Genomic DNA, 16,471 nt, shown 5'->3' on the forward strand with positions numbered 1-16,471 from the left:
GTTTTTTGTTGTTGTTGTTTTTAACTAGCTCTCAGTGGTAGTGAGAAAACTTAATAGATAAACTTCCTTCCGGGGGATTTTGACTGTGCATATGCTGTTGTGGTAGTGAAATTATTTGTGATGGAGATCTATTTCATACAATGCTGAAATTTCTCTGATTTGCATAAACCACGTATGACTTGTGTCTTTCACAAACTGGAGTAAGACATCTCTTTTTAGCTGTAAATAAAGGATCATATTTTCTTGTTTCCCCAGGGTGTGAATTTGTCTGGAGGACAGAAACAGCGAGTCAGTCTTGCTCGGGCGGTTTACTGTAATGCAGATGTCTATTTATGTGACGATCCCTTATCAGCTGTTGATGCTCATGTTGGGAAACATATTTTTGAAAAAGTTATTGGACCAAAAGGAATCCTGAAAAATAAAGTATGTCATAATGAGATACTTGTCTCTAGAGAATGGTTTGTTTTTCTTTGCTGAGTTCAAATGATTCAGAGTTTGTCAAGTTGCATATTCAGATTTTTGTTTCAAACATCTGAAAAATGAAAGGATCCTTCTGAGATTATTAGAGGATTTTTATAAAACAGAGTGTTTATAATGAAATATGGTCTGGTGTCTGTAATTCAGAATTCTTTGATGGAAAAATCAAGACAAGAACAGTAGTTTTTCTTAAAAATGCTGCATGCCTGTCCATAGTTATTACTGTATTATACACAGAAGTCAAGCAGCAGGAGTAGTAGTTGAGCCTTTGTCTTTACTATTTTGAGATGTTAGAAAAATATTTCTTCTTCTTTTTTTTTTTTTTTTTTTTTTTTCAGACACGTGTTTTGGTAACCCATGCTATCAACTATCTGCCTCAAATGGATACAATTCTGGTGATGTCTGATGGAGAAATCTCTGAAATGGGCTCCTACCAGGAGCTGCTGAAGCAAGATGGGGCTTTTGCTGAGTTTCTTCGTACATATGCTAATGCTGAACAAAGCATGGAGAACAGTGGTAAGTTTACAAATAAATTCTCTTGGAATAAGCTGATGTGTGCCTGTTAAAGGAAAAATATTAGTAGTTGAAGGAAAGTACAAAGAAATTACTGTTTCTTGTGATAAACCTATAGTTAGAGATACTTATTTCTTGGGGGTATTGAAGGTTATGAGATTAAATACACATACGTTCTTATAACTTAGGAAAATGCGGAGCAGATCTGTAGTAAAATTCTTCTCACTTAAAGCAAAAATCAGGTGGCTGTGAGATCAAGTAAAGGCCAGCTGGGGTTTAAATACACTTCCTGTGCTTATTAGGATGTGGCATCTTTAAGCAGATAATTCTGCTGGAGATGAAGAGGAGGAAGCAACAGCTCATTTCTCTAGCTGATGTCCCTGACATCTGCTTCTGCTTTACAGAATAGCTGTAGAGCTGCACTGATATAGGAGTATACTTAAGAATATTTTTTTTTTTTTTAACCTGTGGACACTTGCAGTATTGGATTTTAACAGGGGAACTTAGCCTCTTGCCTCTAGCCTGTTTTCTTCAGCGCCTTGCCTGTGGTGATTTCCTGACACTCCTCCATATGCTGATGACTAAAAGTATGAGGAGTGCTTGCACTGCCCTGACCAGTGAAGTTGTTGGCTTTGCACTTGAGGCCTGTTTGGTAGCAGATGCCTGCTGCTGAGTGCTGCAGAGCAGGCTCTCCAGAACAAGGAAGGGATCGAGGCCGCTTCTCCCTTCGTCTTCCGTTTGGAAAACCCTTGGTTCCCACCCATTCCCTAGAGGGAAAGCAGAGACATTTTTTAGTCTTCTACTCGCATGCCTGTTACAGGCAAAACTGAAACGGTGCCACAGCTGGTTGCACTGATGAAGCTGTGAAGCCCTAAAGAGGTGTTGAGAGGTGCCTTTGGCAGGGGGCTGCTCTTGATCTTCACCTGGAAGTTCTTTGCCAGGGGCTGTGACGGTCTGCCTTATTCTCTGAAGCTGCTCTCTGGTATCCAGGCTGGCAACACAGACTGCCCTTGGAGGCTGTGAACAAGCAGTTTGTTTGCTGGATGTGGAAGGTGGCATCTTCTCCTGGCTCCATCTTATGCATCCAGCTATCCCTGATGGGGACTTGGATTTGGGTGTGATATACGGAGCTGAGGATCAAGGGCAGGATGTCCTGCTGTAGGCTAGCTCTCCCCTTGGAAAGGTCGCTTGATATGTCACAGTTGTCACTTTGCAGACTGGGATGCTGGTTTGGGTGGATGCTGGCTGTAAACAGGGAGTGCTTTATGGGTGGGATCTCCCACTGAGAAAAGCACTGTGGGAAGAGATTTTATGGAAGCAGAATCAGGCTAACTTCTGTGTATTTTCTGTAGGTGCTCCTATAGCTTCTTTGGGCACAGTCAGACTTGTTGCAGTCTTCAGTGTACAAGATTTCTGGAGACAAATAAATTCTCTGCACTTCCCTAGGAAGTTAATAAGTTGACTTGTACAAAATTTGCCTCCTTTAATAGCCATGTTCTTCTCCCCTTTCCAAGTACATGGTAGGTTTTGAAGTCCTTTACATTAAACTAAGTTACTTTACTTTTCTGTTCAAATAGTGAATCTTCTTTTGGAAGGTGAGTCAGCACTTTATAATTTGCTATGCTTCTCTGCAGTTGTCTAATAAAAGGCACTTTTAACTTCAGTATGACCCTGGTGATTCAGAGAGGATTGCTGTATCACAGGGTTGGCCTCTTTTGCAGCAGATCTGTTTCTGGGTTTTGGTCAAGTGATCTTCTGCCAACAGTAAAAAGCGAAAAATAGAGGCATTGTTTGTCTGATTCACAGGGATGATATTAATATTTATCAGATATGTAAAAGATCACTAAATATAATTAAAACTCACAGGTTCTTGGATAAACAGAGTAATCTGTGATGGGAGTCAGTCTGAGCTAGCTGGAGAGCATCTGCACACACACTAAAAGGGAGGCTCTTATGTCTGAAGCTACATGTTGGCAGCCTGAAAACACTTAAGGTGGAGCAAAATAGAAAACTGTGGTTTGGTGCTTTCTGGCTGGAATACATCCTGCTTCTGCAAGGATGAGAAGGCCTCTCTTCCTGCCCAGCCTCTGAGGTTTGGCTGCAAGCCTGCTCCCCATTGCCTCCCAGCCCTTCTCTCCTGTTGTGATTCCTGAGGGTTACCTGCGGTGTGCTCGCTGTACTGCTACCTTCCTCATCCACAGCCTCACAGTGTTTCTGCTGGGTGTGGGTGTTGTGGTTTAACCCCAGCCAGCAACCCAGCACCACACTACTGCTCGCTCATGCCCCCCTTGCCCAGAGGGATGGGGGAAAGGAATGTAAAACTCGAGGGGTGAGATAAGAACAATTTAATAGGTAAAGCAAAAGCTGCACATGCAAGCAAAGCAAAACAAGGAATTTATTCACCACTTCCCATGGGCAGGCAGGTGTTCAGCCATCCCCAGGAAAGCAGGGATCCATCACACATAACAGTTACTTGGGAAGACAAGCGCCACAATGCTGGATGTCCCCTCCTCCTTCCCCCGTTCCATAGGGTATGGAATACCTCTTTGGCTAGTTTGGGTCACCTGTCCTGTCTGTGTCCCCTCCCAATTTCTTGTGCCCCTCCAGCCCTCTGGCTGGCAAGGCCCAAAAACCCCCAAAGTCCTTGGCTTAGTATACACATCACCCAGCAACAACTGAAAACACCAGTGCGTTATCAACATTGTTCTCACATAAGGGCCAGTACAGCACTGTACTAGCTACTAAGTAGAAAGTTAACTCCATCCCAGTCGAAACCAGGACAGTGGGAAAATTTCCCACTCCAGAAAGCTGCTCCTGTGTGAGTCAGAGGGGAGGTGTGAGCTCCCCCTTCCCCAGCGGTCTTACTTGATGCAGAAGGCAGCTACAAGGGTGGCAACAGTAGCTGCTCAGCCACAGAGAGTGCCCATTCAGCGCTGCTGCTTTCAGCTGTGGGTACACGAAATGGAGGCCTTACTGTTGCTGTGGTGGTAATCTTCTCTGAAGTAACTTGGAACTACATGCAAAATAACCTACCAGGCTGTATAAAAAGCATCCAGATTCTTCTTGCTTTTAGAAGTTGTTTCTTTCTCTGGCGTTTAGTGTGGCTGATTTGCTGATGCCAGTACTACTTCTGCCTATGCAGACTGGTCTGGAGTCATTAGATGTGCCCTTGACCCCTGGGAGTGTGTTTCTTTTTTGGTGTTCGGTGTTGTCTTCCTCCCCTGCCCTGACTTGTAGCTGTTGCTGCAATACCTCTTGCTGTAGAGATAGTAAATAGCTTAAGATTAGATTTTTTATGACCGTTTTCCTTTGTCTCCCATACAAACTAATATAGTAGATGTTAATTTTTATTTTAACGTGTGTGAGGGTTGAGTTTTTGTTGTTTTTTCCAAATGGCTTCAGCATAAACTTTCGATTGTCTGTGAAAAGCCTGGAGATATTTTTAGTGTTTGTGGGGAGTAAAAGTGGCTCCACAGAAGTACAGCTGCGCCGTAAGGTTGAAATATTTTTCACCTGTTTGGTTCATCTTTAGTCTTGACTGCAGTACCTGAAAGATACAGATGTACAGTACAACTAGTAATTCTAAATCTGGCCTACATTGTGTGGGCTGTGCTTCAGATGGCTGTCTCCCCATTTGTCTGACTTTGTAGTCAGATAAAATGTTGAAATACCTTTCAATGGCTACTCAGTTAATTTTTTATATGAGAATTGTCAGCACAACAGGCTTACTCAGTTTTAGTCTGGAGGGAAAGAGGAGTGAAAGTACTCTGAGAACTAAGGGTCTGGACTGTGGGGTTTAGTTCAACAATCTGCTTATCTTGAAAGGAAGTGCCTTGATCTGTCACTTGTAGCTGTTCGATTTGAATGTCTTTGAATGTTTTTAGTTTTGTAGACTCAATTCCCCACATTCCAGCTGCTGTCCTCTACAAAGTAGAAATGTGCTCTTTGGAAAAGGAGTAAGATTTGGAGAGCCTTACTTGCTTGGCCTCTGTATAAATTGCTTCCCAATTGTAGCAGCAAGAAAAAAAACCCCTGGATTTATTTTTAAAGTGCTGAATTTGAAAGGAAGAAAGCTTTCTTGCTGAATAGCTTTGTATTATACACTAGGTAGTAGTGTGTATTTCATAATTAATTCTGCATTATAGGTTGGGTTTTCATACCTGCAAGGGAAGAGCATTGTGCTTTCCACAATCAACACTGCCCCCAGTGAAGCCCAGCACACCTGTATGTTGTGGTTGTGCTTCTTTCTGACATGAAGCTGAACTGAGCTTAGTAGCAGTGTTGGATAGTCAAGATAGCTTGTGTGATGCCTGTAGCCATGGTTGAGCGCGTTTGCCTTCTAAGGAGTCAGAAAGAACAGGAGTTAAATATTGAGATGCGTTGGCTCTTTTCCAAATGTTGTGGAGTCCGGACTAGAGTGGTAATACAGGAAACACCTGTCTGCATCACGTAATAATCTGACTTCCTCCTAAATTCATTTTACTTTTAGCAAAATTCAACCCTTTGCTTTCTCCCTCCTAAAGCAAGAGCTGTTTGCAGCCTCTGCCCCAATAGCAGAAGCAAATACCGATTCAAGATGAGCGCTCTTAGGGTATCAAGATGCTTGCAAGGGTGAAGTATCTCACTCTTACTAATCTGTCTATGCAGGATGATGACTGGGGACTACACAGTAGATGGAACTAAGTAAACCTGTGCTACCACAGCTCTCCTTCTCTCATTGCAGTTGCACAACTAAAGCAAGGCAGGATAGCAGAGCTGTGGGAGGAGACGCTTAGCCTTGTGGACAAAAGTTGCCACTCTGAAAACACTATGCTTTACATCTTTGATGTTAAGGTCAGGGTTTGTCTTAAGATTCTTAAATGAAGTCTCTTCCCCACCACTGGGGAAAATGCATATGGAGTTCCCTGCACATAGTGAGTTTTTTTCTGTTACTGTCAATACCAGGCCACTTTAGAGTCTGCTTTTTCGGTTCTCTCTTCGTTAGTGCATATCTTGAAAGAAAGGACGTTTCTTGGTTGTTCACAGCCATCTGATTTGGATTTTTTTTTTTGTTTTGCCTCAATGTTGTCTCTTTTTGACTGTGTATGAGGCTTGGGATTAAAAAGAAGTCCGTTTCAGCAAATTTGATCCTGCCTCAGGCATTTATGGTTTTGTGGTTTAAGTTGTGCTAGTTGGATGAGTTTGTGTTTGTAAGGATTGAAAATGTTGGAGTGTGTTCTGGAAAACGTTAATTACATATACTTTTAGACTCAGATCCTTTATTAGAAGGAACGATTCAACCTCTGGAAACAGGTAACTGCTTTTTTGCCATGTGGCTTTATATTAGCGCTTATGTTGGAGTAATATAAGTAGCTGCTGTTCACTTACAAGGGAGTGAGTTGTTATTAGAGTAATTTTGGCTGCACAGTAGAAGGTATCTGCTTGGTTTGCATGGTACTTGCTTGCGACTGCCACAACAGTTGGTCAGCTTACAGGTAACTCGTCATCAGCAATTCTTTATCTCAAACAGTTCCATGAGGAAGCTTTAAATAAACTAAAGTGCACCCTGGGCTTAGGGGTGTACCCAGAGAGGCATCATTCAGGATTAAGCCCCTGAAGGTTGGTTGGTTTAATATTTTTTTTTCCTCATGCGTGTAATTCAGTACTTCTGTATTCAGCAGCAGTTCCCTTTTATGATTTTTGGATGCGTTTTTCAACAGAGCCCTCATTATACCCTAGGTGCACGTGCCAGATTAACTATGGCAGTCTTGAGCATTTTTTGTTCTCAAGAGGTAAATGCAGTATAATCAGGAAATCTTTGTAGCTTACAACATGAAATCAAATTTAAGAGCTATTAGGGGAGGATGGTTTATTTGTAGTTTTGTTTTGTTCATGTGGGTTTAGAACTTCAGCGATGCTGTAAAGCAGTATGATGCTGGAATGCTTGCTGGTTTTCATATGGGGGCCTTTCAAAAGAAATGCTGTCAAGTGCTTAGAACAATCAGCAGTCCCATATTGGTTTGCTGTCATTCATGTCAATAAAAGTAAGAACCAAATCTTTGAAACTTTTAACGTTTCATATTTTCTGCTTTTTTCTCCTTATAGACCACACTGAACAGTTTAGCTTTGGGTTTTTAGAGTAATGAACCAGTGTTTAGTTTGCAGACGCAGGGGAGAACAGTTTTTTATATTCAGGCAGTCCACAGTGTATTGATGAACTGGTTTATGCATATATTTTGCTTTAGTATAAAAACATTAAAACATCAGACTCTGGATCTACACAAATCTTCCTGCATATCTTTTGAATAGATGCAGGTGTACTTTTTTGTTTGCATAAACTATGCATAATTGATTTAAAATGCAGAATTATTTTTGTTACAAGTTCTGAATTAACTTTAATGCATATAAACAGAGTTCCGTTTACTTGACAGTTAACTTCTTAGGAGTCAGTCATTTGGTTTGCATTAGGAAAATTATGTCATAACTTGAACCTGGAAGTTTTACTCATGGCACTGTATTATACTGAAATAAGTTGCTCAGAGAAAGCTTAATATTTCAAGCTGACAGGTTTTATGAAGTGTTTTAGACAGTTGTCTTGTGTGTGCTGCATCGTGTTACAAATGGGATGGTGTGGGATAATGAGTTTTTTTTCTATGAGAAGTGACATTCATAGAAAGATGTCTTGCTTAAATCAATCTGATTCCTATGGTTGCCTAAAAGCATCAGGCTTTTGCATGTTGCTTCCTGCTTAATTTTGCAGGAAGACTCAAAGTTAAGAGCACGTCTGCCATTCTTAGCAGCTTCATTCCATCATCTACTAGAATGTCTTCTCCTTGTGTTCTAAAATTAAAATAATTTGTTTATAGTTAGCTGTGTAAAAGATGTGGTTTGGAAAGGTGTGGGTGGAGTGGTTTTTTGCCCCACAGAGTAAGTCATAGTGTGACTTGGTATTGCATGCTTTTAACGTAAAGTATGGCCTTATATTGCATCATTATTAGTGACCTGCCTTTGGTAGAAAACTAGAAAAATAAGTGTTCCATGTCTTTGCAACTAATCCTGTTGGGGTGGAACTAAACTGATTTGTTTACCTTGTCAATTATCTATTAGTACCTGTAAATATTTACTTGGGTTCCCTGCTGTGTTTGCACATTAGAACTGCACCCTGGCATTTAGGATTGAAATGAAACCTTTCTCTGCCTTCGCCTTACCATTTTCATGTTTACTTTTTCACTCCCCCAGACACAAATAGTCCATCTGGAAAGGAAGGGAAGCCTACCGAAAATGGAGTCCTTGTGAATGAAGCCCCTGGAAAACTGATGCAAAGGTGTGCGGTCTCTTCTTCTCCTCGGCTCTGTAACTTGGTTGTGAACAAATAATAATTTGGTGTTTATGGTATTAGAGGAAAATGTGTCATGCTGGATTCAGCAGCCTGAGAGGGGCAAGGCTGCTGCTGCTCCATGGCTCCGGCTCCAACAGTAGGAAGGCTGAAGATGTACTCCCAGCAAACGTGCTGGAGTGTAAATACACACCACATATGTACGTGGCCAGTCAAAAAGATCACAGGCACTTAGAGCGCCCGCACAAACACAGCACCAAGTGGCCTCGTCCTGTTCCTATCTCTGGCTGAAAAGGGTGGAGGTTCACTAGTGAGAATATATTATATTTGTATGTACAAAGTGGACATCTCCAGTAGCTGGGCTTGGACACTTGGTCTGCCTATTAGCTGCCCCTGGATCCCAGTCTTCCCAGTTGCTAGCACCTGGGCATATGAACTTCTGAGGCTGCAGCCCCACTCTGGCTACTGGTACAGACTGTTGGCGCATTCGTGTCTGCTCACACAGAACTCTCATGCTGTTCTTTCCATGTGAAGAAATTACTGTGTTGTAGCAAGATACTGTGAGTTTGGCTTGCATAAAAGGGAGAGTATTGTATTGGCTAGTCCAGCTTTCATATGCTTTCCCAAAGCTTCTGCATCTGTCTGCTGTCGGATGGGATGAAGTGCCAAGAGCACCTTTACTATGACCTAATGCAGCTGCAGTTGTGCTTCAGAAAGGCCAAAGGCAATCGCTGATTATACCTTCCCCAAATCATCTCATAATCTATGCCTTATTCTTATGGCGCTTTAGAGAATACTGTACTTCTGGAAGCTAATGGGTGCCTAAGAGTAAAATTGCCCATTTTGATGCCAGTGCAGGTACCTTTTTTGCACTTCAGTAGCTGCAGTGTATATGATGATAGAGTTTGTAAAGGCTGATGTTGGTGATGGCCAAATGTTTTTCTTTTTGGTGTTTGATTGCCCAACCAAGACTTCTTTGGCGGGCTAGCCTGTTACTTTTATCTGATGGGTACTTGGGAACTGAAAGTCATCAGGGAGGATTAGGAGTGCACCGTGAGGGGAGAAGGGAAACACTAGTAACTACTGTTACAAGCCTGACGATGACTGGTTAGGAGATGGATTATCACCATAGTAATGTAAGTCACTAACTTGAAGCTGGGAGCTGTTGAAGTCTTTGAAGTAAACACCTGGCCTGTATCATGCTGAGACTGAAAGACAGATGTCTTCAAACAGGCAACTCAGTAACTCTTCAACATACAGCAGAGATGCTGGGAAGTCACAGCACCGGAGCAGCACAGCAGAGCTGCAGAAGCCACTTGCTGAAAAGAATTCCTGGAAACTGACAGAGGCCGACACAGCAAAGACTGGAAGGGTAAGGTCTCCTGTTCCTGCTTCCTGTGCCCGCTTTCAGTTTCAGAAAAATCCAGTGTTCCCAAGAAAATAGCTTTTGAAGGCTGTGCAGCTGGCGTGAGAAAGGGCTGAGTGCATTCTTGGGCTTGCTGCTTGTTGTGTAGTGTTTCATGGAAGTGTTGCTGTGCCCTCTGCTCCCACTGCTGAGCCCCAGGTTTGCCTGCGGAAAGACTGCTGACATCAAAACTTTTGTTTAAGATGATGGGCCTGACCACATCAAAGTATAAAAGAAGAAACTAAAACATTGCAGCTTTTTCTTGGAGGGAGATTATGACAAATTAGGTGACCTAGTGAAATCTGCCCTTCAGTGTAAAGAGCTGGAATTGACTCAGATGAATTTAAGCCAAGTTTCCACTGCAGACACAAGTATCTAATCCCAGGATACCCAGGGCTTTCTGAGAAACCTGAGAGTGAGGTTCCTGGGAAAATCGCAGTTACACCTCCTAGCAGTGTTGCTTGAATCCTCTGGTTAAAGATAGATCATAGGATACAAGCCATGCGGGTTTAATTAAGGGCTGTTTAATCTTGTGGTAAAAAGAGCACGCCAAAACCTGGAACTCCTCGGTGAAGTTTTTGGCTTTGCCACTGGTGCTTTGTGTTACTTTAGGCAGCTCGCTCCCTACTGTTCCCTTCCCTTGGAAGACAACAGAAAGATGATGTGTGTGCCTGCCCTGGAGGGATGTTGGGTTTGGCACATCTCCATAGAACACTTTGCAGCTTGTGTTCCCAAGCAGTGGCTCTCTAGAGTGCAGCTGTTGTGGTTTTTTATGGCCTGATGCAAGGATAGTGACTTTAAATAGGCATTGGAGAAGGGGGAATGGCTGGTTTTGAAACTTGATCTGCAAAATGAATATTCCTTTTTTTTTTCCCCCCCCTTTCTGTCTTCAGGTAAAGGCAACAGTGTACTGGGACTACATGAAAGCAATTGGACTCTTTATCTCTTTCTTGAGCATTTTCCTCTTTATGTGTAATCATATAGCTTCCCTGGCTTCCAACTACTGGCTAAGTTTATGGACAGATGATCCTGTTATCAATGGGACACAGCAATACACAAATGTCAGACTGGGAGTGTACGGAGCACTGGGAATTTCTCAAGGTTTGCTTGGTCTTACCTATTTTAAGATTAGCTGGTTCAGAATGTTTCTAATGCTCTTGGTGACTTGTAACCCCAGAACTGCAGCAGCAGTTTGTGAAAGATTTGAATGTGGATTTTGACAGAAAGCTTAAAACTTGAATTAAAGAAAAAAAAAAAAAAAAAAGGCGAGCAAACCAGCCTATAAAATGATTCAGTTAATGAATATTGTTTGCTTTCATGTGTCGAAAATGAGAACAAACTTTATCTGCGGGGGCCGATGAGCGAGCAGTTGGTGGCAAAACGTCTGACCCAAGAAATTGCTCCTTGGCCTGCCAACAGACTGCGCTAGCCTGGTCTGCGGGGTGGTTTGTCACAGGAGGCTGTGGCTTTGCTGCCACCCTTGCAGCCACAACCCGCCTGAGCTGTTTGGGATGGCGTTTCCTCCAACTGCTTGAGGGACCATCCAAGGCACCGCAGGGAGGCCAGCTCAGCAGCTTTTTGTTACGTGTCCTCTTTGTGGTCAAAGTTTGTTTGCCATGAAACCTAAAACCCTGTGTACCTCACTTCAGAATTGCCAGAAAAATCCTAAAATCCTGTAATAAACACTAAATGTCACATTAAAATTCCATTGTCTTTACTCAGTGGAAGTGCTGAAATATTACACAAAATTCTGTAATGGAGGAACAACTTATTCCATGAGAGAAACACGATGTTTTCACTAATATTTTTTTTTTTTACTTTTTTAAAATTTTATTTCTTTAAATACTTGATGTATTTGCTGAGTCTATCTGTAGCGAACGCCAGTTCTCAGAATTATTGTAGTAGAGATGTGGTAGTGCTACATGAGGACAAAATGAAGAAAATCTATGTGAGAAGTGAAATCAGTTAAAAACAAGTCTTCTTTTCTAGGTATTGCTGTGTTTGGCTACTCCATGGTTGTGTCAATAGGGGGAATATTTGCCTCACGACACCTGCACCTTAACCTGCTGCACAGTGTCCTCAGGTCTCCGATGAGTTTCTTTGAACGTACACCCAGTGGAAATCTGGTGAATCGTTTCTCTAAGGAGATAGATACTATTGACTCCACCATTCCACCAATCATCAAGATGTTCATGGGCTCAACATTTAACGTGATTGGGGCTTGTATCATCATTCTGCTGGCCACACCTATAGCTGCTGTCATTATTCCACCTCTGGGACTTGTCTACTTGTTTGTGCAGGTAAGGGGTGTTACCTGGGGGCACTGGGACCAGCAGTCACTCATCCTCTGTTATTTAACATAGTTCTTACTCTGCACTAGGATGGATTTTAATGTGTTTGACACGACTTATGCTTGACTGACTATACTTTGCATGGTTTATTGGGTAGCTGATGTTAGCACAGCATTTCCTTCAGTTGTCAGGTGTAGAATGACTTCTGTGCAGAAGGTAATCCTGTAATACCTAAGCAGACTTTATAAAACGCCGTCAGATTTTGAGGTGAATTTTGTATAGCTTGTTGCTCAGAGCCCAAATGTGGAAAACATATGGGCTTTTCTTTAAAACTGCCTTCCAAACAAGAGTAGCCTTTAGAGGGTTACGTGTGCATTGCTCATGTGCCTGTTTTGTCAGAATATTGTTTCTAGAGCAAGAGAAATGATAGCAGCCTTGTACTCCTGTCTTGTGTAGGCCGGGTATGCTTGCCTCACTCTTGCTTTACTCTTAGAAATCTAGTACAGCCAGTACAGATCAAAAAGAAGCTGGGGTTTGACCTTGACTCTTGAATTAGTGAACTTGAAAGGTGGTGATGTGTGTGTTTTATACTGTTGAACTGAGCGTGCAGAGAAGAGAAAAGAGAAAATGGCTGTCACATGAGAGTGAGTGGTGGCAGCTATTTAAAGACAGCAGAGTGTATGTAATGGTCTTTCTAGGTGTTGTAGAAGGTGTGTATTCCTGCATGTAAGTTGAATCCCTATAATGAACATCTCAAATGGCAGAGAACTGTCTTGTGATTCCCTTTGTCTTTTCATACGCAGTCTGGATGTAACCATAATTCTCATACTCTGATTTGCAGAGATTTTACGTGGCCACTTCTCGCCAGCTCAAACGCCTTGAGTCTGTCAGTCGTTCTCCTGTATATTCTCACTTCAATGAGACCCTCCTGGGAGTCAGTGTCATTCGAGCCTTTGAGGAGCAGAAACGTTTCATAAAGCAGAATGACATGAAAGTGGATGAAAATCAGAAAGCTTATTATCCAAGCATTGTTGCAAACAGGTAACAGTGGGGCTGAATTATTGAAAGGCAGTTATAGGAAGGACATGGTTCTGCTGCCTGTGATCCTTATCAGTCGCAGCTCTTGGCATACTTGTCTAGGGTAGGGAAGCCTGTGTGGATATGTCTGTTTCACAGGTGTTTTGCTTAAACTTCTGTAATGGAATTAAGATTACTTCTGAATTTCTTTTCCTTCTGAGAGTTTCTGCCTTACCTCTGGGCAGTATGTTTTTTAAAAGTTTTGATTCATCTATTCCAATGTTAACCACAACTGCTTTCTGAACTAAGACCAGAATTTATGTACCTGAAAGGTTTATTAATTTTGGATGCCGCTAGGTTTGCATGTTGCTGGAGCAGAACCTCAAATATCTTGCAGTTCCAGTGTCACTGGCAGTATGCAGATGCCATATTACTAATCTTTTAAAAAAACAAGATGTGTGACCAAACATTGGTTGCCCACATTCCTAATTCTCCATAGGTGAATAACTGGAAAGATCATAGAATAGTTTGGGTTGGAGGGGACCCATCTAGTTCTAAAATCCCCTGCCACGGGCAGGGACACCTCCCCCCAGCCCAGGCTGCTCCCAGCCCCATCCAGCCTGGCCTTGGGCACTGCCAGGGATGGGGCACCCACAGCTGCTCTGGGCAGCCTGTTCCAGCGCATTACTTTTTTCTGTCTTGCAGGTGGCTGGCTGTCCGTCTGGAGTACGTGGGGAACTGTATTGTCCTCTTTGCAGCATTGTTCGCAGTGATTGCACGCAACAAACTCAGTGCAGGGCTGGTTGGCCTCTCGGTGTCCTATTCACTGCAGGTAATTTTACCTTTTTCTCTTAAAAAAACCCATCAACACCCCAAAACCCTTCTGATTTGTAAGACTGCGTCAGAAAGTCAGAACCTTGCTATGGCTTTGGAGGGAAAACTAAGGAACATAGGAAGGACTAAGGAACATTTGCAAAGATGCTGGGGTAGTTCTTCCTGTGACCCACCTGTGTGTGGGGATGTGGCTAAGATGACTCATCCCCTGCATATTAAAAGGCATCTGGACTTTTCTCCAGTCCAGCACTGATTAGCCAAGATCTTGTCTGTGTTTATGCATTCCATGAACCTGAAGTGGTTTGGTGGTTTCGTATTTTTTATTTATTGCAGGTAACAAATTTAGTATAAACTGCTTTTAGATTTCTTTTCTTCTTGCAGATCACAGCGTACTTGAACTGGCTAGTTCGCATGTCATCTGAGCTGGAAACCAACATTGTTGCTGTGGAAAGAGTCAAAGAATATGCTGAAATGGAGAAGGAGGTACATTTGAGTTGTCTACCACAGCTGTAGAAGTCAGTGCCCTGTTCTGAGGTCTTGCCCATTACCTGGCTGAATGGGTTGGAGAGTGCCGCTGGGCCTGTCCTAGGAGCTGAGGGTGGGACGGAGCAGAGTGCTGGCCGTGCCCTCCCTCTAGGCACAGGCTGTACCTTGGTGTGTTCCTCTGGGTGCTTTTGAGGGACATCCACCGACATGGTGTTACTGAGGGGGTGTGCTGTTCCACCCTTGGCTGAGCAGTGGAGCTGTACAAGTATTTTTGTTTCCTAAATGCTTAAACATTCTCTTTCTTACTTTACTTGTCTTTCTCTTTTTACTCTTAGTGTGGGAAATAAAGAGGTTTTACATTTTTGTTTTGATTCAAATCGCCTAACAACTCATTTCATTTGTCATTGTGCCCCTTTTCGCTACAGAACAGAGTTTTCTGTGGCTTCTCTTTGCCATGCCTGTCACTTGAACCTGACCTGAATCACTATTTTGGCAGCCAAACATTATGAGAACCTTTCCTAAATTTTTTTTCTCGGGTTCTGGTAGCAGACTGGTGTGTGTTTATGTAGATAAAAGCTTTTTTTTTTTTTTTTTTTTTTTTTGGCACTGGCAGTGCATGCAGTGGGGTTTGTTCTTCCATCTTCCACCTCTGTGGGAGGCTGAGGCAGCAGCTGTTTACTTTACCAGCTTGTTAATCTTTTAGTGCTTATGCCTCAGTTAAACTGCTTCTAGTTGCATGTCTGGCTTCCCCAGCGGCTTCTTTACTGTGGTGTGGGTGTACAGGCAGGTTATCTGAACATGTTCTGCCAGTATGATTCTGCCATTTGTAAGGTGAAAGCTTATCCAGCAAGTGGGACTTGTGATAGAAGAGCCCTTGGCTACATTCAGCACTTCATCTGCCTTGGGTAGGCACTTTCCCTCTTTGCCCATCATCGTTACAGTTCCTTTTGCAAATTGCACACTAACAAGGATTGTTCTTAATTGCTTTCCGTGAGGCCTCTGAGCCCATGTCTGGTTGAAGAAGCAACTGATTAGATGTGTTCCGTGTGGTTCTTTCAGGCTGAATGGAGTATTGAACAAACTGCCCCAGCGAGTACCTGGCCCAAGGAAGGGAAGATTGAGTTTCGAGGCTATGGTTTACGTTACCGGGAAGACTTGGATTTGGTTCTGAAAAACATAAACGTTACCATAAATGGGGGCGAGAAGGTAATGAATCTACATTTGTAGTAGGGTGTTACAGTTCATAAGACTGCATGTGTAAGCCAGAGAGGTTGAACCCTGTTCTGTAACGTGTCTGGGGTCCTTAAGAACTCAAAGAGCTTCTGTAGAATCAGTCTTACTGTAACTGGCAGGCGTAGTGGGCTCTTAGGCTTTTCAGGGTGTGTGCTGCATCATGGGATAAAGATACACTGTTATGTGGGCTTGTGAAGTGTCTTTTGGTCTGATTTCATAAGGAAGTGAGGTTTATCTTGTCTTTTCTCCCCTTCCCAGGAAATTTTGCTGATTTGCTGTGAGCAAAGAGGTGCACAGGTTGCAGAGAGATTAAGTTAATCACAGTCTCAAGAAAATGAGCTATTAAGTAGAGGGGCAAAGTCCTGATCTAGTGAGGTAGAAGTTGCAAGGTGAGACCGCAGGGAAAAAACGGGACTTCAGAGTAGATTCTCTGGATCTGGCCAAACTGACAGTGATAGGTGTGTGTTTCTCCTACTGCTTCCTTGCACGTGAGCTCACATGCATCCTGCCCCAGTCCTATGTGGATTCTCTGATGTCCAGTAATAGTGTGATCTTCCACGGCGGCATAAAAGGTAGCTGCAAGGCAGGTCTACTGGCTTCCTGATTTGTGGTATCCAACTAGGCATTTGCTTTTTTCCTGAGTGTGTGCATTCTACTGACAAATATGGGCAGAATACTACTTCAAGAGGGGTTAGAAAGGGCAGGTGGCAAGAGATATATCAACAAACCACAGAGGCAATTTTTTATGTTTATTTTTTAAAAGGCAAAGAATTGGTGAAGACCTCAGTCTAACTGGGAAGCCAAACATTTGTGTGAAACAGTGCTTATCAAGATAAATGTTAAGTTAGCAATTGTTACTGTGAAGCATGAACTAGGGATACCTTGGTCTGCTCTACCCAA

General features: G+C 42.8%; 1 protein-coding gene across 3 annotated transcripts in view; it reads left to right on the top strand.

The window, feature by feature from the left end:
- The window catches only part of ABCC1 (ATP binding cassette subfamily C member 1), a 57,549-nt gene that overhangs the window by 35,291 nt on the left and 5,787 nt on the right, over nucleotides 1-16,471 (top strand). For all 3 annotated transcript variants that reach the window (XM_056338224.1, XM_056338223.1, XM_056338222.1), the window contains exons 18-27: nucleotides 256-423; nucleotides 816-993; nucleotides 8,209-8,293; nucleotides 9,539-9,677; nucleotides 10,604-10,811; nucleotides 11,700-12,010; nucleotides 12,843-13,042; nucleotides 13,724-13,850; nucleotides 14,234-14,335; nucleotides 15,398-15,544. In XM_056338224.1, the coding sequence (XP_056194199.1) occupies nucleotides 256-423; nucleotides 816-993; nucleotides 8,209-8,293; nucleotides 9,539-9,677; nucleotides 10,604-10,811; nucleotides 11,700-12,010; nucleotides 12,843-13,042; nucleotides 13,724-13,850; nucleotides 14,234-14,335; nucleotides 15,398-15,544 (1,665 nt within the window). The remainder of the gene's footprint in view (nucleotides 1-255; nucleotides 424-815; nucleotides 994-8,208; nucleotides 8,294-9,538; nucleotides 9,678-10,603; nucleotides 10,812-11,699; nucleotides 12,011-12,842; nucleotides 13,043-13,723; nucleotides 13,851-14,233; nucleotides 14,336-15,397; nucleotides 15,545-16,471) is intronic.

Source organism: Falco biarmicus, chromosome 4 (assembly GCF_023638135.1).
Source record: "Falco biarmicus isolate bFalBia1 chromosome 4, bFalBia1.pri, whole genome shotgun sequence".
Taxonomy (NCBI): Eukaryota; Metazoa; Chordata; class Aves; order Falconiformes; family Falconidae; genus Falco; species Falco biarmicus.